This window comes from Schistosoma mansoni, chromosome W, assembly GCF_000237925.1.
Source record: "Schistosoma mansoni strain Puerto Rico chromosome W, complete genome".
Classification (NCBI taxonomy): domain Eukaryota; kingdom Metazoa; phylum Platyhelminthes; class Trematoda; order Strigeidida; family Schistosomatidae; genus Schistosoma; species Schistosoma mansoni.
In genome coordinates, this window is record NC_031502.1 from 7040718 (window position 1) to 7063422 (window position 22705).

Consider the following 22705-nt stretch of genomic DNA (forward strand, 5'->3'; position numbering starts at 1 on the left):
GGCCACTGAGTTCTGATAGCCACTTGAAGCAAGGGTACTGGGTTCGAGTCCCAGAGTGAACATCAACTCTGAGATGCAGGTACATCCAGCTGACGAGTCCCAAATAGGACGAAACGCGCGTCCTGGATTCCACTGCTAGCCACTATCCATCTTTGCTTATCATGCTTGTGAATCAAGGCTATATCGAGGCAATACGCACAGTATGCACATATGCCAATTAGAGACTGACCAGCTGCAGTCCTAACACATCGATGGGAAGATTCAAACAAACAATACTAAATGAAATTAATTTAGGTTATTATTATTTTTTTTAACCATAAATGGGTAAAACTATACTAGTTGTATAATGAGACTTTTATACAAATAAATGATAATCAAATTGAATTCATGTAAAATATTTTATTAATAAATAACATTAATCTTATTTGGACATTTTTTCTGTCTATAAGATGCTTTAGAGATTGTTGAAGTCTCGTATCATAGATGGACTTTAGTTAAACGACGATTGAAAACTAGGAACCTCTGGACAGTTACTTTTTCCTTAGTAATGCGCTTCCATGACCCTATCAGGGATTGATAAAGGACCTACAGGCCTGATTCGATGGAAGTTAAAAATACTGGATGCCAATCCAGTTGTTGAGAGGCTAAGTGCTGGCCAAGAAGCCTGAAGGGCCTAAGTTTAATCCCGGGTGGTGTCGTGGATGCACACTACTCAGTGGTTCCATACTCATACAAAACAGCTGTCCCATGCTTTCTAGTTTGAACGGTTGTACAAACATGGTCAGTCCCTGATGTTATGATTTTTGTTTATTTTTTCCTAGATCTTTCCTAGATCAACGATAGAAGAAATAGCAATTGAAAAACCACTGACAAATGCTGTTTTATTCGGATTTTAGATGCCTAAGTAGTACATATCTACATTAGTACACACAATCCAACATAGAGCCATTACTAGCGGAGAATATAAATCTTTTATCTAGTCAGCTTATCAGAATCTAAGTGTATATTCTTAGTTTTACTCAACACATGTGGTATAGTCACACGATTACATCTAATGTCATAGATGAACTGGCACTACATGTCACGATTGTGAGTAGCTATTCAAGAAGTCTATCAATGACAAACTCATATTAATATTCAATAAGTAAGTAATATTTACATGAAACTTTAAAAAAAACTGTAGAAGTCCGACGGACGGCGTTCAACTTTTAACTACAAGGTTGTAGCTTTGAGTGGTGTCCCACATTTATTTGGGCAATCGAGTAGTATCAATAACCTTCACATACAAATTGTGGTTCAGAACCAAGTGCATAAGTCTCTGCTTGACAGATGGGTAACGTTCTATTTATAATTCAACAACAGATCCTTTGAATTTGTGAACGTAATTCGATGAAGACTATTTTTTACTATCGATTCTATTGAATTGTAAAACGAAATGGAACTTATGACTGTAGTAAACGTATTTAAAGTGTGTGGAATTTTCGAACAAGTTTCTAAAAATACGATAATAAAACTGTAACTTAACCTTTTACAATATAACATGAATGAAATTTACATTATGGCTACTTTAATCAAACAATCATTTAAAATAGAGAAAAGCATCATTACTAAAAATTGCACTATTAAACATACCACTATTGGATCATTGTTTAGTGAACGTCCCTTTGGAAAATTTCGGTCTCTATTCTCAATGGAATATGATGGTATATCAGGTGTTGTTGGTAGTGTCGTTGATGCTGTTGGCACTGATATTGAGGGAAAATGACATTTAATTGAAGATTTTTTAACAGCAGTAATATTATTTCCGGGATTTATTACGCAAGTTGAATTTTCAACAAATGGTTGACAATTAGATGAGTTAAGTGAATTCATATTATCTGAAACAATATTCCTACCTTGTGGGACCTATAATTTCAATGAGTAAATATAAAGGGAATTATTTCTTTATCCCATCGTTGATAATGACAGGATAGTGAATAACGAATACTTATATAATGATAGGTCTTTTTATTACAGACTGATGTCAGCCAGCGAAGACCAATGAATACCGGAGATACCTGATACATCCTAGCATGGAATTCCTTAGGAATATATACTCACGAACCCCCCAGTGATTTGAAATAGGACCTTCAGATCTCGGGGCGAGGCCTCTACTTTTAAACTGTTGAGTTAGAATCCATAGTAGTCCCCATTTACAGTCTTGATCAATTTACTACATAGTGCGACCGTCCTCTAGTATCATTAACAATTCACCAACTGATGTCAGTCCGTGATTGCAAGACCTTCCGCACAATTCACCTAACTAAATATTTATCCGTAAATATAAATCCATTGGTAGAATGTTTAAAAAATGAGTTATACATCAAGTAGATTATGAATAAACAATTTGATAGTCGAATTTATATATCATACAATTAATAGTATGAAATACGGTATTATCAAAGGAAATAATGAAAAAAACAGATAGTTAAAAAAAGTGTGCACGTTTATCGGTACACAGTAAAGACAGTCATCATAACATTCTTGATGACCAAGTTGTGAACAAAGATCATATTTCAAAACAGAGTAATATATAAGGATGGAAAATCAGTTAGTATGGTCAGATCATGTGGGAGGCGAATTCATAAACATATCTGTAGCGAACGAGAACTCAGTTAGGGAAGACCAATTTATTGTTTAATGCAAAATTTCGGTGTCTTCGTGAAATATGAAAACCATACTTTGAATACATTATTTGCACATCTTCCTTCAGTTGTCATTTACATGCGTTATGGTTTCTTCAATTCTGTTGTTATTACCATTATTCTCTGTTTGAATTCCCGTTCTCTTCAATTCGATCTTCTCAATCCTCCGGTGCCAGGCATTCCACTTCTGATTGGTTTTACATACTACTTATATTTGTCAACATAAACAGGACATACATTATGTCTATTCTTGAGTTATAATTAATAGCAATGGTGCACAGGTCTCCGTCTTACCTCATATTTCGAAAAAAAGATGTCTTACTTTTTACTAGAGCTCTTTGCTTTGGAAATTTGTTTTATTTATGTATGAAGTGTTTAAAATCACTTTTTAATACTCCAATTTACTTTTACTTCTTTTCAACGTTGCCTTGATTTGATACTAAGAAAGCTTAATTAATTGAATTCATTAGAAAAATTGTAACATAAAACATATTTTTTGTTATTACTGTTATTCCTTTTCCACCTGAAGTAGCTAAATCAATGAATACTAACTAACTAAACGAAATAGATATTCTAACTTATATAAATCCAGTAGAAATATCAATCATAAGAAATATAGCCTATAAGTGATCGACTTCTTTAACACGTGAATAACTTTTTCGCATATATATTGACAAAAAGGTAGATATACTGTAAAAACAAAGTTATTAATCAACTGGTACAAGTAATAATTGAGCTTGATAAACATTTTCACGTTTCATTTTTCGATACAAAAGATGCATAATAATAAATGCAAATATCTGTTAACTATGTAAATCATTCGTAAGTAGTATTTGTCACAGACTGATCATTAATAGCCGAGTATCACACGACGACTGTCTAGTCCTAGTAGCTTCTCAGGAGTATATATCCGCGACCACATTAGGGATCAGACATAGAACCTTAAGCCCTCATAGAAAACGCTTAACCCGAAGAACCACTAGGTCGATAAAGCACGACCAACATTTAATAACATTAGGGACAAACGTTGACCCTTCGAAATGTCTGAACTCTACAGGTTACAAGTTCTAACTGAAAAACTGAAGAAAACATTGAAGGAAGTCGCTGGTGAACTGGCGATTACAGTTTATTCGAAGGAGGTTAGTGGAAACGTGTTTAATTTGTAAGTAGTATTTGTAAAGGATTGATTTTATCTGTGAACGAGTCTCACTACCTCTATTAGTCTGGCATTCGCTCTAACAGTTTCATGTCGCTGTGCTAATGAGGTATAACAACTTGAAGAGATGTACACACGTACCGGGTCCTACGAGGCGATTGACTGACTGACTGACTGTTAACGAGTCCCGTACTAAGATGAAACAATTTTTCAGTGTTGTCTGGTTCTAAATGGTACTCTGAAAGAGACTAATCTGTGGTGAATACTACCAACAAACTGAATAGATTACCAAAAACCTTTACGGATCAACTAAGTAGGTAAGTCCGGAAAGCCTTATATCCTTTTGTTGATTTTCGCACACAAGGCAAGAGGAAATAACAAAAGAGGAAAATATCATGCATTGAATAACTGATTTCATAGTTGTTCAGTAATCTTGTAAATTGGTTTTATGTCAGGACAGGACAGGTACAAAACACCATTCCATAAAGCAAACACGAAATCCACTGAAGATTCATAGAAAATAATGAGATATTGTGCTAACAAGTGTCGAGAATTTTTCATGAGATCAACCTACATATATATTCTCCGGAAAGTTGATTAACATAGTGACGATTATATTTTTGAAAGATAATATCGTAAGTAAATCAAGTGTTTTGTGTATTAAATCCTAGATTTAATGACTCAGGTAAAGCATTGGATTGATACCATACGGTACTATCGGGCGCTAAAGAGCGGGTTACCATGATGTAGAATGGAAAGCTGAAATCTGTTTAGTGTTTTCAACTTTTCCGATAATATTTTACTGATTCTAGCTTTCAGAAAACTAAATTCCCACCATGTAAAATAAAAAGATGAAAAAAGTTTTCCTTATATTTAAGAATCAGATAATCGACCGATCAATTTAATTAGGACAGAGAGGAAGAAAATTCTTATGTCGTTGGATTTTATGAATGAAGTTCGCTCTGTCGAACCTCTACTCTTAAATAATGAAATAGATCTTGAAAATCAAAAATTGAAATATGATGAAAATTTTTCATATAGATGTAAGAAGAAAGTATGTATCGCGAAGAATACAAACCTAGGTTCACATTGACTGATCACTAATTTTTCGTTTGTCTAGTTCTCTAGTGCTGATCGAATCTTATCAATCAAGTTGTTATGTGGTCACAGATCTAATTAATTCGATATTGAGTAAACTGTCTTTTGATATATTGTGGTAGTTGAAAGGAGTCAACAAGAAACTCTAAACCAAGGTTTCCTGCTAGTCAAGACTAGTCTTTAATTTGGAATCTGAAGGAAACTGATCCTCCCGACAATCACCAACTACCTGACATAAAGCGGCTATTTTGAAATTTTTTTGAAACTTTTTCGCTTATCAGGAAGTATAACAAAGCATATTATCACATACTTAATTTAATACGCCCACTTAAACGGTCACGCTAACAAATTATCTTAGTAAACTAAGGTCACTTAAATTTTTATTCAGCAAAAAGTATTGTAGGTAGAAAATATATTTAGACTAGTAATTTTGTAGTTTTTTTAATATAAGCGAGAACTACATATCATCCGATTAAACAGAACATTTAAGTTTAAAGTCACTTTATGTCTGTTATTTTATGAAGGCAGTAAAAATGTCTGTTTTAATTGTTATAATTATTGTATATAAAAACTACCTTGCGTTAAAGGTTGCCGCAATATCCATAGAATTAATAGAAAACGAAGGAAAAATACACTGTATGCTGTACGGGAAAATGTGTTACACATCAAAGGTACAATACTCAGTTGGAAGAATGAATAGAGAGAAGAAATTTCTTTTCAATTAGTCATTCACTATGACTCTACACGAATATATATATATATATATATATATATATATATATATATATATATATATATATATATATATAATTTACAACGAAATAATGCTCATCGAGTAAATCATATAAGAATATATCAGTATAGAACCATGATGAAAATAAATTCTTTCGTTCTATTCATTCTTTTTACTAAATGTCAAAATGAGAACTTTCACTAATCAGATTAAAAAGACAAAATGTACTTTTAAACCAATTTCATTTCTGTGCGATAAGATGCCAAAACATGATTGTTCATTATCAATGCGCATGAAATCTTATTCGAATTTAATCTTCCTAATACAACTTCCAACATTACATTGCTACCTTAGTGATTTGCTGAGAAATTAAAAAAGTGTACAGATTTAGCCCACTGATATTCATTTTAAGTAGCACAGGTGTATTTTAACAACTACTTTAGCTGTATATTTTTGATAAATGGCTACTTATTACTCGGAGCTCAAACTTGTTTGAGTACTGAATGGCTTCGGTATTGATAAGCAATGACTTTTAGCTTCACTTTTGATACCTGGGTACAAAAAATCTCCTCTCTGACCTAGTCTCAGATACACCAAAATACAGGAAGATTTATTTGGTAGAGACTTAAGATCGATGTGAACGAGTAACACACGTGCAAAAACATAGGCACACTGACATTCGAAATAGAGCAGAAATTAAGCTGAGTAAAAGAGCTATGGACTTATAAAAAACAGCATCTTTAAACATGGTAAAAAAAGGATCGCTAAATCCGCAAATTAACAAAATAAACAGTAAATGAGCGGTTTCCTGTGGATTAAACATACCCGACAGAAACTGATAAGGGAACTGATTTCAGACCTAACACATTTTAATAGCTAATGGTATTATGATAGAAAATAAGAAATAGAGCTAGTAATGACCGTATAAATAACTTCACAATCGCACCCTAAACGTTTGAGAAACTGAACCTATCTGAAATTTATTTCACTCGCAATATATGACCTCAAAACACCAAATATATGGTATACTCTTGTATTTTGTTTTTGAAATGGGCGAATTCGTACTGTAGTCAACGGTTATACAATTTCATACGTCAGCTAAAAAAAATCAAATGCACAATGATTTACTCGCTGAATCGCATTCGCGGTTATTTCAGACAGTAAAAGCTAGTGAAATACATGAAACATTTGTAAAAAGCAACGGAACTATATTATTGACAAGTAGTTACAACTATATAGCAAACACTTCATTGATAGTGAAAAATAAATTTTCACTACAGTTGTGGTTAGTACAACTAGACTATATGAATTAAAAGATGACAATAGTGGAATCGTCCAGGCTATATTGTACTGATTATTTTCTTAGATGTTGATTAACTTCTGCTGGTTTCCAACAATTTGTAAAAGAAGCTTAATTTTATTCGAATTAAGATGTGTTTATTCTGATGAAAATGACAAATATATAACTATTGTACCTTGTGATAATCATGAGATTTTCTCCATTTAATCCACAGATTTTTAAGATTTCTAAATAAAACTTTAGATAGGCCACAGTTGATCAATTATCTATCAGGAAGCTGAACTAAATTCTAGTCACGTGTCCCTTAAGTGATTTTAGTTTCAGATTTTCTCGGTACTAAACTGTCAGATGTTAAAGCCGGCAACCCACTCAAATGCTGTTAAAATTTAAGTGAAGTATTTCTACAAACAACTATCAAAGTTTTACAAACAGAAAATGAACAATGAACATAGTTGAAGTTATTATCAACGAATCCTAAGATGATATACTATAAAGCAACTAGTGTAAAATCACTAAATGATGATTAAGACTCACTCGTGTCAAATTCTTAAGAGCGATGCTATTAGATGGAACTAAAAACGCAGGTTTTTGTGACTGTGATTCGTAGTTAAGTGAATGAGTAGCATTTAGCATTGAAGATGATGATGGAGAAGGTGCGCTAACCGTTGAACCAACAGATTTTACATGCGTATTCAACGTCAAATCAGTAGTCGATGAAGTTAAACGAGTTTCATTCGTTGAACAAATTGAATTCACACAACAAACAGGTGTTTTCTGTAGATCAGAATTTGTTCGCATAGTTGAACTGGATGTAGAATTCGATCCAGTCAGTAACCATGATAAAGCTGATGATGATGACGGTGCTCTTGTCAAATATGATCGAAATAGTTGTTTGGATTTTTGTTCAGCAGATGATTTACATGGTACAAACAGTATTGGGTTTTCTAAACTTTTGTAAGAACAAAAAAATTCCACAAAATATACAAGGAAATATATAAACGTGACCAACGTATGATGAAACTGTCTGGTATTTTGCTCAAGCATGAAAGGTGTAGGGTTTCATTAACTTAATTTTCGGGCGAAAGAGTTTTCAGTAGAACAATGACAAGGAGAAAGCTATGTAATACAAAGAACAAAATAAACAATAAAGCATAAAATTTAAAATAAATGGAGGTTCTATACAAGGTATCGTTTAACGGGAAAGACAAATATCAATTTCAAGCTAGGTGGTCATAGAAAAGAAAAGGATTGTGTATATTAAATAGGAATAATATATTTGTAAAATCTCATAGAATGTATTTGAAGTAAATCCAACGTCTCGCCTGGCGATCTAGTCCAAGCTTTTTCAAGGAATTAATTGCCAGGCGAAACGTTGGATTTACTTCAAATTCATTCGCTGAGATTTTACACATATATTATTCCTATTTAATGTCCTACATCAACTCGGCGCTCAAATACTGTGAAACCATACGCTCTAATTTAGACGAAAGTTCTTATATAGATTGTAGATATTTTTATTTTACTGTTTAAAATTACAGAATGACTTGGTCAAATAACCAATCAAAACCAGGAATCACTAGAAGGCTGTTTCGTTCTGATATGAGACTACTCAGAAGTGCGAAGGGTAGAGAAGAATGAAGGTTTTCAGATGTGAGTAGCTCATCCTCTGATAATACATAAGTATATAATCTGTAACTCATTCTAGCGGACTCATCACAATTCAAACAATAATTTAAAGATTTTCATTGATATGAGCCGAATATATGGGGCTCAAAAGATATTCAACAATAAAGATGGGGATTTGGTTACAATAGGATTTTTAGAATGGTTACTAATTATATAAAAAAAGGCCAAATGCCTGGTAGATGAAACGGTTTACCTTCTACAAGGATTCGAATACTCACTTCATCTGAACTGAAGAACTTATGTTTATACTCCGGCAAACGAATAGCTAGTATTAGCTTTTAAGAAACAGAAAGATGACTTAGAAAATATAAGTCAGATAATAGCTTTCAATCAGGACAAAACTGGATCAATTTAACAATTTTATTATAGTGTCTATAACTGTTAAAAAGTGATTATGTATACACCGAATTCCTTAGTAATACAAAGATGAAAATAACTTTATTTTGTCGAATACAGTTTTTAACGTACTTTGAATCAAGAGCAACCGGATGGTGAGATTTATTGTCAAGCACAGGTAATACTAACTTATTTGAATGATCAGGTAAAGTGAGATATATTGGTACATCATGATTGTTGTCATGATCAGGTGACTTAAGATTAGGATCAATACGTGTACATTCTGTAACATTGAATAATGGACAAGAAGGATTAGGAAATGTTTCCATAGCATCCATTTCTGCTTCACTCGGGACATGTTCATTTGCATTGATAATAGCTATCGCATAACCTTGTTCATGTGCTTTTTTGACTAAAGATATTTGACTGCCAGACTGTAGACCATGTTGAGGATGTAATAGAAGACGTGGAGCCCAAACACCAGCCTGAGCAATTCCACCACCTTGTAATAAAATAATGATGGGACCTTTATGGGTAAAAAAATTTTTAGAATGTAAAACTCTCATACAGTGAGTAGGATGTCCAGGAATCTATTGAATTGTTTTAAAGAAAAATAAAATAATAAGTTGTTAATGGAATAGACTACTTATAAGTAACCAAGAATTTATTGCACAATTTTATTAGTTGTAAACTAGCAACTTGATTAGTTTCGTGATTATACTGAACTACTTATCTTTTGTCCCTCTGTGTTTTATATTGATTATAGTTGTTGGTATTATCATAAGTATCTCCTCACAGTTTGCAACCTAAGCTGAATCACAGTCTATAAAATTCCCTTACTACATCAAATCTTTGTGGATGAATACATAAATGATAAACTTGTGTGAAGGTTTATAATACTTACATACGCCTGTTACCCCTCGTAGAACGTAGGCCGCCTACCGGGATTCTAAAGTCTACTTTATTCTGGGCTCTACTTACCAACAGTTGCCAAATTCTACTTGTTCTTTTGATGCCTGCCTTCAATTTACAGTGAAATATTTTGTTCTTCCTGTCTCTTTAGCTTTTGCCTTCACGATTCCATTCCAAGCTACGACTGTCCTCTCAATGCAGTTTGACGATTTCCACAGTGTTTCCTATCAAAATCCAGCTTTTTTATACTAATTTCCTCTTCAGATAAAAGCTAGTTCGATCTCTGCTACAGTCAACTATTGCTGATAGTGTCTGGCCAACGGGTCTCGTGTAGAAAGCTATTTATAAATACCTGTACTCTTATGGCGATGGTTGTAATAGTGCTCCAAGTTTCAGCTCCGCACAACAGGACTGCCTTGACATGTGTATGGAAGATTCTGACTTTAAGTTTGGTTGACAGTTGTTTTGAGTTTCATATATTCTAAAACTGTAGGAATACTTCCTTTGCTTTGCCAATCCTTGCCTTTAAGTCTGCATCGGATCCTTCTTGTTCATCGATGATGCTGTCCAGGTACGTGAAAGTTTCCACCTCTTCCGGAGTTTCTCTATCAAGCGTGATTGTATTGGTGTTCTCCGTGTTGTATTTGAGGATCATGCTTTTTCCCTTGTACATGTTGAGGCCTACTGATACAGAGGTTTCTGCTACACTGGTTATCTAGAGCTGCATTTGTTCGTGTGTGGTCAGGTCACCCACGAAGTCTAAATCGTCTAGTTGCATCCAAGCTGCCCATTGTATTTCGTGCTTCCCCTGAAATGTGGAGGCCTTCATAATCCAGGTTTATATTAATCGAATAAAAATAAGGTAATACCACTGAGGGTGGTACTTAGGCCATCATTTAGCACACTAAGTCAGTAACGTACCTAATTAGATAGCTTAGAGAATAAATTGTAAAAACTATGTATCGCCGAAATGCCATTAACCTGGTTATACTTTATTCTCTAGTGTAGACTAACTATGAAGTTTACTGCTGCAAACATTAAATGAACATTCAACAAACGATTTCAGTCATTACGAGAAAAATACCAAATACAATTATATAACTAATATCAATATTTCTAATGTAATGTTTCGACCCGACAAAACCTGAGCTTTGAAAACGCTGATAATCAAATGTTATCATTCCCACGTTTTTTATATCTTAGTCTTATAATCTAGATCAAAGCAGTAAATTTGAGTAAGGTTTTACTTTGTATAACACACTTATTCAATTGTCTACAAAAAATCACATAAATACTGAGTATTATAAGTTAATAATTGTAAAATTCATCATATACTAATCCCTTAGAACTTGATTTATTGAGTTATGATAGAAAAAGAAGTATTACTGGTTTTTTCCATACATAACGAAATGAAATTTATATAGTCCAATCATACACAAACTATACAGTTAGTTTAGAATAATCTTACCGGAATTTGACTTGATTCCATATTTAAAGCAAATAAACGTTGACGAATTAAGCGTGTACAAATCTAGATACAGAATAGATAATTTCGTTTTAAACTATTGTTATTTACGTTAAGAAGTCTAAAGTTTATTAAAGAAGATCTTACCCAAGTTAAATAAATAGTTCCAGTAAACATTAACACAATAGTGTACTTCATAAAAAAATGTTGATTTTTATTCTAAACATAGTTCAATTAAAAACGCACAGAGGGCAAAATGATCGAGTTACATTCTAAAGAAAGGAAACAAAATTCCTCGAGATTCTTAACATTATTTTTCATTCACAGAATATATTTGAAACAAAAATTAATCATAAAATTAGAATAAGAAATAGAAAAAGAGCATCCCAGTAATTGAACAGACTTCAGAATGTAAAATTAAAAGGTAATCAAATTAATCATTATTATCCCTCTAAAATAGTTTCCATATTATGTTCAAGAATTTACATATGTATAGGATGTTAAGTTTTATTTTACACAATTTAATTCGCCTCCAAATACCCTTGTACGGCCGAAAGTGGGGAAAGTCAGCTCTCCCTCTCGAAATGCTCTCACATGACCACGCGTATATAGCCTCTGACAGAGAAGTCCTACTCACTGCTTTCTCGTGGCACTACTGATGTTTACGAAATTGAGAGGACGAAAAGCGAATGTCCGGCGCTTTAACCGGGTTGGTGGACACGGCGAGTCCACCTAGGGGAGTTGGAAAACCCTGATTCCAAACCAATGGTGCACATGGGCTCCAGTATCCTGAAGAGACAAATGGCGTATGAATCAATCCTTAGTCACCGGCTACCATGGGACTGCATCTCCTCACGATGCTCCACTGCCTTGTGGATCAGACCTTTAGGTCAAGGACTCCGGGTGTGGTCCCCTAAGAAAACCACCTGTTTCAGTTTGGGTACCTGCTCAGTATCACAGCCCTCACACATATCAAATGAGATTTGTGTGGCGCATATATATCTGGTGCCCTTTTGTACCAATATTTATGTGCTTAAATAAATAAATATAATTTAATTCGATAACGAAGTAAGATTTTTACAAGTTTTTTTGATGAAGCATACTCACAAACATAATGTGTGTATTTATGAACTCATGTATTATTCTATTTATTTAGAACGTGACATTGAGTGAAAATACAGATAATTGGTAGATTATAGTTTGATTTCAAGTGTCAAATATGTACACGGATAGTGATTTTGTATATATAACCTGGGTAATAATTAGAATCCAAAGCCAAAATATGAGACTTTTCTGGTGTCACAGCAATATAACGGGAAGCGCAAATTACTCATAATTTATAAATAATAAACCATAGCATAGAAATCAACAGCCAAGTAGACAGTGACGCAAAGATATTATCTATATACAGTTGATATATGACAAGAAACTATTTATATATGTAACTTTTCAGATAATCTACTTTATTTGGGTCGATGGGATTTGCAACAAGATAAATGAGAGAAATAACGGTATTTAAGGAATAATTTGAGGTATAGTTGAGCATTAGCCACTAAGGACTCCAGATCAAACTTTTGGTATGAAGTTCAAAAACTTTAAAAGCCATAATTTAAAATTCTTTCTTAGCTGATACTAGCAGAGGTTTTGGCAAGTGCAGAAGTATATATTCGATTCGGAAGTGTGATGGTACGTAGTTTTGAATAAATAACTTGTATTTAGAATGTAATTTACGAAACAAACAGAATATGCAACTTTTTCAGTTATCAATTGCGAATTGGTGTATTCTGTTTTAAAAATTGCACTTATACTACCAAAGCTAATGATATTAGATTAGTATATGAAGAAAAGAAATTAAACCTGCAGCCTAATAACATTAAGCTGATTCTTTAAGGTCATTAGGCCACTTCTGTGGAAATAAATGGAACGGGGAAAAATGAGTAATCCTTAAAATACTTAAATCGAGTAAACTTACTGCACGAATAATTTCTTGTCTTTTAAGTGATGGGCCTGTTGAAGTTACCTTTACACAGAATGTGTCTCCTGTTTGAATATGACGAAGAATACCTTCTGGAATATAATTATTGAAACATTAAGTTTACAGTGTGCAAGAATTGAGAAAATAATTCAGGAAAAGATTGCAGGAAAAAAAATAGCTAGGATATTCTTTAAACAGTCCTAGGTATTTGGCTTACAGTAAACAAAACGGGAAAAAGTCTACAGCTTAAATCAATAATTATTGCAAGAGTGTTATAGAAACTAAGTAGATACGAAATATTTCAGCTTGTATGAATTAGTAATACATGCATTTTAGTAGTCCATAGTTTTTTTTTAATTAATTATGATCAACTTACTTGTTTTGTGTAGTTATCGATGATTTAATTACTTATTTATAGCATTTAAAATGGACTTTTGCTCTTTAGGTGGATTTCTTTCCTCAAATATCTCATTTACATGATTAACGAATTCTATGCAAAATCAATTAGGCTTTAACATTAGAAATAAATGTATTCATTTAGAAATGAACATTTCGTAGGAGGTTAGCAAACTTCAAGACCAAATAAGGAAATATGAAGACGAATTTTTTTGTTGGACACTTTTTGTTTCCACATAAATCTGAGTAGAAAGGTTGGTTGATTAGTTTGATTTATATCAGACTACTCATACTACATGGTAGCACTTTTTTAAAGAGTCTAGAATGTCATACAGATCATTTGATGAAGATGTTGATATCATATGCACTGGGTAGTTTGTGAGTAATTTATAAGTTGTTTATCTAATCTATGATGATATACCAACATGTTTTACCTTGTTATTTGAAGTCATTAGGTCTTCTCAGCCACGTATGTAGCCGACTTCAAACAATTGAAGAGAATTTAACAGATGTTCGATAGCTTCCATTTAAGTGACATAACATGACGGTAATCCATATAAGTGATATTCAAAAATTGTCAGTCAGTAGTAGGATCAAAGGAATCTTATGCACCTTTACTGATATGTGGGGGAAGATTTTATATTATTAGAATGCGGGTAACCTACAACACTCTCTCCAAGTGCCTATGATATTTAATCACGTGGTGGGCATCACTTGACTATCTCATATCACAGCATTTTGAGTGTCGATCGTCAGTCATTCATAACATAGGACCAGGCACATATAAACATCGGTCCAAGTTGCCACACCCCATTAGCACAGAAAGATGAACACCGAATTCATAGAAGTAGTTACTTCAATGGTAGTAATATATAAAAGATTGTGTATAAGGATATAATATAGGGAGAAAGCATTAGTTCGTAGAAATATAGGTATGAAGTAATTTTAATCTCACGGTCTAAGGGGAGACAAAGAGTGTATACACCTACGCCATTATGATCGATTCTGAGCCATGTCACACAGAGTCTCTAACGATTAGTTACGATAGTTTTGCGGACCCCAACTTATTAGTCTGAATCTATCAACACAGCTCATACTAGAAGTTAGTGACTTCAAGCTCTGATGCTACGTTTTGGTTTGGCCGTCCCTAACTTTCTTCCAACCATCCCCAATACTAGTCAGCATAGCGCGTCGTGGTAATCGGTGTTCAAGTATACGTAACACGTGGCCGAACCACCTCAGTCAATGAAGATTCACAACCTCGTCAACTGATTTACCATCATTCCTTAATACCCTGCGTCTAACCCCACTATTACTTACCCGGTGATACCAGCAGATGCGAGCAATATTTCTAAGACATCTGTGATCAAATACTAGTAACTTACGAGTATCTTCTACATTTATTGGTCACGTTTCGCAGCCGTACAGTAGAACAGAACGAACCGCCACACAGTATACTCGTTTCTTGATCGATAGACAGGTATCTCGCCTTCACCGTAGGTGACGCAAGTTGGCAAAAGCTAAACGAGCTTTTTGAATCCGTACAGAGATTTCGTCAGACACCAACCCATTAGGATTGAACAGACTTCTAAGATGAGCAAATTTGTCGACGCGTTCGACTACTTCACTCTCTATCCTTAGTTCAGGTGTTGACGCAGGTCAGTCTTGAAGCAACAACTTGCATTTAGAGGGGGAGAAACGCATCTCAAACAAATTCGCATTGTTGCTCAGTGTTAGCTAAAGACTCTGCATTTTATCAGCGTCTTCACCAAACAGGACTGAGTATTCTAAGTCGATAAGTGGACCTCCTGGAAGGAGATCAATTCCCGAAAATTCAGACGACCAGAACGTTATTTCCAGAAGTAGGTCTATGATGAAATCAAACAGAAATGGAGATAGTGGACAGCCTTGCCAGACACTACTTGAGGTTGTAAAATCAGATGACAGTTCGCCATAAGCTCTAACTCGACTGATAGTGTTCGAGTAAAGAGCCTTCACAAGGTTTACGTACTTCTGAGGTACACCTTTCAATGACAGACACTGCCACAGAACCTCTCGGTCTACAGAGTCAAATGCTGCTTTTGAGTCAAGAAAGACCACCATTATCGGACGACGATAAGCATACATGTGTTCTACGATCTGACGAATAATGAATATGTGGTCGATGCAGCCACGACTAGGTCTCAAGCCAGCCTGATTTTGTGTTTGGGTTTCACGAGTCATAGTTAGGAGCCCGATAATTATTGAGGATAGTATTTTAGATGCTATATTAGTCAAACTAATCCCTCTATGGTAATCACAGGATAATTTTGAACCCTTCTTATATACTGGGACAATCAGAGATTGAGACCAGTCAGATGGGATTACTTTCAGTTTCCAGATTTTAGCTAAAATATTAGTCTATCTAATCGCTAAAACTAGACCTCAAATCTTAGAAACCTCTGAAGTGAATCCATCTTGACCATCTGATCTTGTTCGTTTCAGATTAGCTTTAGCTGTTTTGAACTTCAATAAAAATCGGGGGACCTATTACAATGTTCTATTCAGGCTGTTTGGAAACAATGGGTAGTTGTAGAATAGCTGACTATCGATCGCGATCGGATTCACTCACTAAACAATCCAACAATCCGTTTATTTGGTCATAAGGTTCTCAGTCAGTCACAATGTAGAACTTCGTATGTACGTACATCAGTTCGAGTTGCCATACCACATCAGCACAGAGATGCAGTTGTCGATTCAAATCTCATAGTGGTAGAAGTAGTAAGAATATAAGCATTATGTGAAAGATTAGGGTTTGAAGATGTTATTGAAGGAGTTTAATACAGTGAAATAAATTTGGAAAGGGAAAAAAGATAGGAACATGAGGAATTCAGAAGATTAGAATTTGGGAGAACACAAAGAGTGGATGCACCTTCGCCATTGCAAACGATTTTGAGCCATGTCATTCAAGGTCTCTAACCATCGGTTGCTATCATCTCGCGAATCCCAGCCAGGTAGTCTACACCTACCAACATGGCTCAGTCCAATTGTCAGCGACTTCATGGATTTATGCCACGTTTTGGTCTGGTCGCCCCTAGCTTCCTTCCAACCTACTCCTACACCATAAAGCATTGCACGTTGGGGCAGTCGGTGGTTGGGCATACGCAACACGTGTCCCAGCCATCTCAACTGATGAAGTTTCACTACTTCATCAATCGATTTGCCATCATTACCTAGTACCCGATTCCTAACAACTGCATTACTTACCCGGTGGTCCCAGGATATACGAGCAATGCTTCGAAGACACCTATGATCGAATACCAGTAACCTGCGAATATCCTCTACTCATATCGGCCATTTTTCACTGCCATAAAGTAGGACGGAACGGACTGCTGCACAGTAAACCCGTCCTTTGAATGGTAGACGGATATCTCGCCTATGTCATAAATGGCGCAAGTTGGTGAAAGCTGGATGAGCCTTCTGTATCCGTGCTGAGATTTCGTCACATACCAGACCACAAGGGTTGATGAGACTCCCAAGATAAGTGAAGCGGCCAACACGCTCAACTATTTCACTCCCTATCATTAGTTCAGGTGTCGATGCAACCCAATCATGAAGTAACATTTTGCACTTCGAGGGAGAGAATCGCATCCCGAACATACCTGCATAGTTGCTTATAGTGGTCAGAAGACTCTGCATTTTGTCAGCGTCTTCACCGAATAAAACTATGTCGTCGGCGTATTCTAAATCAACAAGTGAGCCTCCCGGTAAAAGTTCAACCCCTGGAAATTTAGATGAGGAAAGTGTTGTCTCCAAAAGCATGTCAAAGACAATGTTAAACAAGAATGGGGAGAATGGACAGCCCTGACGAACACCACTTGAGGTAATCAATTCTGATGACAATTCACCATAGGCTCTAACTCGACCAGTTGTGTTCGAGTAGAGAGCCTTTATGAGGTTAATGTACTTCTTTGGTACTCCTTTCACTGACAAACACTGCCATAGAACCTCACGATCAACAGAGTCAAATGCCGCCTTAAGGTCAAGAAATACTACTATTGTGGGACGTCTGAATGTATGTCTATGTTCTAGGACCTGACGTAGAGTGAATATCTGGTCTATGCAACCACGTCCAGGTCGAAAACCAGCCTGGTTTTCTCTAGTCTGCTGTTCACGAGCCTTGGTTAGGCGTCTAAGTATTATTGAAGCTAATATTTTAGACATTATATTAGTCAAACTGATCCCTCTGTGATTGTCACAAGAGGACTTTTGTCCTTTCTTATAGACTGACACAATCAGTGATTGGGACCAGTCAGATGGAATTACGTCCAGTTCCCAGATCCTACCTAAGACCTTAGTCAATCTCGTTGCTAGTACTGGACCACCATCCTTAAGAATCTCAGGAGTAAACCTGTCAAGGCCTGCTGCTCTTCCTCGCTCCAGATTTCCTATAGCTTTTTCAACCTCGTAGAGAGTTGGAGGACTTACCTCAATTTGCCATTCAGGACGACTGGGGATCGTGGGTAATTGAAGTGTGGCTGAAGGCCAGTTGAACTGATCCCTAAAGTGTTCTGCCCATCGATCCAACCTCCTGGATTGAGAATGAATTATATGCCCATCTTTATCTGAGATAGTTTCACTGATACTTGGGTTCGTAGTACCGGTTTCTTTAACGAGTCTGAATAGCTGTCTACTGTTACCTATTGCCGCTGCCTTTTCCATCTCTCTTGTTTTCGCTACCCACCACTGTTCACGATCATTGCGTAGGCTTCTTATTAGCCTTCGCTTAAGCTGACTCCGCTCTTCGTTATGTTCAGAGCCAGGTGGGATGAGTTTTCGAGCATCTATCAGTGCGGTAGATGCTGCCGAGATCCATTGTTTCTCCCTGACCTTATGGCTTACTTTACTAGCGGATATCACTGCTGTTTCCACAGCTTTACGGATGTCATTCCACGCTGCTTCGGGGTGGGCACAACTTACATGTCTGCCTAACTGTTTTTCTAGTAGTTCCTGAAATATATTCTTAGCTTGCCTATCATTAAGTAGAACCCTTAGAGGCTTCCCTGCAGTTTCTTTCCTACGTCCAGTGAGAAGCAGACAGATACGTGCTCGCACTAGAGCATGATCTGAGTCTAAACATGTGCTCCAGAATGAGCGACAGTCTTCTATCGAGCCCCTCCATCGGTGGCTGATAGTGATGTGATCTAATTGGGTCCAACGTTGGGACGAATTCGGGGGTCGCCATGTCAGATATTTTTCCTTATGCCTAAAGTTAGTATTTGCAAGAAATAGGCGGTTATCTGAACACAGCTGCAACAGACGGTCGCCATTATCTGTTCTTTGAGCCACGACATCATAAGATCCACCCAAGTATCTTTCCCTTTCACTTAGTTTACTACTTGAGCATTAAAGTCACCAACCACTATTACTACATCAGAGCGCCTAGCTTTTCGGAGAAGGTCAGAAAGTTACCTGTAAAACTCATCTTTTATATCGTCTGAGCTGCAGTCAGTGGGAGAGTAGGCAGAGACGACGAAGAGGCAACGACGAGTTTCCCTATCTTTCCGAGTCCTTACTGATCCGTTTAGTCGGACAGCGCATAGACGACTGTCTACTGGGATCCAGTCTAAAAGAGCTAGTTCTGCCCTAGGACTTAATGCTATACCTACTCCAGCGAGGCCACGGGATGCAGCACAAGGGCTTCCAGATACACGAAGCGTGTATCGAGATGGTTCTTTATTTTGATAAGGTGAGGTCAAATGAATGACGCTACTCGGATCTTGTATGCGCGTTTCGGAGACGCAGCACACATCAATGGTGTGAGATTCTAAAGTTCTAACTAAGGAAGCCTGTTGTCCTATTTGGCACAATGTTCGGACATTAAAAGTTCCTACATGTAGTTTAGAGCGTGGTTTCAGGAGACCAGGAATAACGTTCCGTGTACTCGAATCGTTTGCCCTAGCGGTGCGAGGTGATAAAAGGACGTGGGAAGGGTTAGTCGTGGAGATAAGAGTTATTAGGTGTAGGAAGGATTTGAAAGTGACCAAATTGGTCTCGAGTGCAGTTATGGACATGAGGGCTCATATCACTTCTCGGCTGCCCACACTGTGGAAGGGCATTTCTTGAGGGACCTGAAAAAGAAGTTGGATTAGTGTTGGTCTTAACGACCTGGGAGCGTGACCGCAGTGCCCAAGGGACAACTGCTTGAGGCCGGTCACGCACGGCCTTTTTGTGGAGGATTTTTGACGTGCTAGCTCCGTTCTTCAAAGGACCTTACCGCCGGAGACGGATATCCGTGGGATAAGGCGAGGTGTGCATTTTTAGGGTCGGCCTTTTCTAACCCCACCCCTCCTTGTGGGAAGGCAGCATCGCTGTCATGCTGGTTGTCTGAAGGAAACACCTTACTGCCGTCACACCTCTGTACAGTCGGCAGTACGACTTCGCCTTCGGACCTTGGGATTGCTGCTTTTAATCTTACCGCTCTTCAACCGACCTGTCTAGCATGGTAGGACCTCGAGGAACGATTGTTCCAGCCAGCATAGCTCGATTGGTTCATCACGATAGGCAAGCCCGACCACCACGTCAAGGTAGCAGCAACGGTCGGGGGTTATAAGGTTCTAATTCATAACTTTTATAAACCGATGAAAATATTGATATTATCGGAAATATACTACATTGATTAGGGAATGGCCAGTTTGCTAAGTGCTTACAGCACTCGACTTTCAACTAGTGATAGGTCGAATATTTAAACTTTATGTATTTCAGTTTGGATAGAGTACGAATTAATAGCTCTCCCATGAAAAGTATGGCTTTAAGTCGAATACATAAACCTATATATGGTAAATGAGTTATATAATCATCCAATCAGTTCAAACAGCAGCTGCAGAAAAGTTCGATATTTGTTTGAGAATATTATCTAAAATAGCAGATAGAAAGTTTAGTTATAGGAAATGACTAGACTACTTTGTAAAAACACCCTACAATAGCATAATCGTGACTTTACGGTTACATGGTGAATTTTAACGGATAAATACTTTATTATCACGTTAGAGATTATTGTTTGTGGCTTCAGAGTAGTATAAGTTTTTACCTGGAACTTTATTTAGTTCGAGCAACACTTATTAAGAGACATTGTGAACCGACATTAAATCTAACAGGAATATTATTATACGACCATGGTATTTTTATCATATTCCATTAATCACTTATTTTGAAGGGAACGAAATGCGAAATAAACGCTAGTGTTGCTAATCAATGGGACTAATGATACATTGTGATGAATTTGAAACTTACCCGAATCAAAATCGAAACAAAAATCTGAAATTTGGTGATAAATGGGTCGAACTAGTTCAATTCGACTAGGTAAGCTTGTGGGAATTTCAGAAGTGTTATGAAGATTAGAATCCTCAGATTTGGTTGATGATAATTCTTCTGTTGCATGATGCTCACAAGATGGAATAAATTTGTCGCTTTCTTTCATCGCTCACTATGAGCTAAAACCTATTTTTAAGAAAAGACTGATGAACTTTGTTTGTTGTATTTTAAAATACAGAACTAAACGTTTACGGATTAAGTGATAAATCATGGAAACATATCTTTGCTTAGTACCCTATGGATAGCCCCCAAATGCCCTGGTACGGCCGAGAGTGGGGAAAGTCAGCTCTCCCTCTCGAAATGCTCTCACATGACCACGCGTATATAGCCTCTGACAGAGAAGTCCTACTCACTGCTTTCTCGTGGCACTACTGATGTTTACGAAATTGAGAGGACGAAAAGCGAATGTCCGGCGCTTTAACCGGGTTGGTGGACACGGCGAGTCCACCTAGGGGAGTTGGAAAACCCTGATTCCAAACCAATGGTGCACATGGGCTCCAGTATCCTGAAGAGACAAATGGCGTATGAATCAATCCTTAGTCACCGGCTACCATGGGACTGCATCTCCTCACGATGCTCCACTGCCTTGTGGATCAGACCTTTAGGTCAAGGACTCCGGGTGTGGTCCCCTAAGAAAACCACCTGTTTCAGTTTGGGTACCTGCTCAGTATCACAGCCCTCACACAAATCGGATGAGATTTGTGTGGCGCATATATATCTGGTGCCCTTTTGTACCAATATTTGTGTTTAAATAAATTAAAATAACCCTATGGATAACTTCAGCACTGCTTAGTTGGCCATTTTATGATACAAGAGAAATACTTTCAAAACGCTTGCGACCAAACATCTGGAACAAAAGCATATATTCTACTTTTATAGGCCAGGTTCCACAGCCATAGAGTAGTATAGTGGAGTATTACATAGTTTTATTCACCCTTTGATAGTCAGATGGATACCACACTTACTTCATGAGTAATACAAATTGCCGAAAATCAAGTCTTTTTGAATCCGTATTAAGATTCTGTAAAACATCAGCCCATCAGGGCTGATGAGACTTCTAAGTCAAGTGAAACCTTGAAATCACTAGGAAACTGAGCAGTTATTTTATCCTGATTCAAGACCGTTTAGTGGTAGTCATGATGTGAACACGTTATTTATCTACTAACTTGAAATTTAGTGGCCTATGTCGTTTAACCACAGTAATCTGACGATATAGTACAGTCGATACCATAGAAGGACACTTATTTGATCTTATTGATTCCACAAGTTACGAAATACAGAAGGTGAAGAAGGTTCCCAAGTAGGTTGCTGAAGGTTATATGATAATAAGGCAATTTACTGTTTGTAAAAATTCCCGCTGATTTGAAGATAATCTCCGCCCTGAACTGATGTCAGCTTCAGAACCAAGGACCAATAATCTGAATAGTGTTTCATTAGAGATGATTCCTTGGAATTTTTAGTTAGGTTTCGTGTATGAAGTCTCTGTAATTTGACAGTACAAGATACTCGCACTGTTATGATTGCCAAAAAGATGTAACCGTAAACTTCTGTTAGGAATTAAACTCCGATATATGAAGCTATAAATAAATATACAAAAACACAAAACCACGA

The 22705-nt window shown here is 36.5% G+C and overlaps 1 protein-coding gene across 1 annotated transcript in view; it reads right to left on the minus strand.

Moving 5' to 3' along the window:
- Positions 1-21200, minus strand: part of Smp_139030 (hypothetical protein) — a gene marked incomplete at both ends in the record, with an annotated part of 36919 nt that extends 15719 nt beyond the window's left edge. Inside the window, 6 exons of the mRNA XM_018800056.1 lie at positions 1633-1905; positions 7506-7920; positions 9126-9583; positions 11374-11436; positions 13343-13437; positions 21014-21200. Coding sequence (XP_018653907.1) covers positions 1633-1905; positions 7506-7920; positions 9126-9583; positions 11374-11436; positions 13343-13437; positions 21014-21200 — 1491 coding nt within the window. The remainder of the gene's footprint in view (positions 1-1632; positions 1906-7505; positions 7921-9125; positions 9584-11373; positions 11437-13342; positions 13438-21013) is intronic.
- Between the last annotated feature and the right edge of the window lie 1505 nt (positions 21201-22705).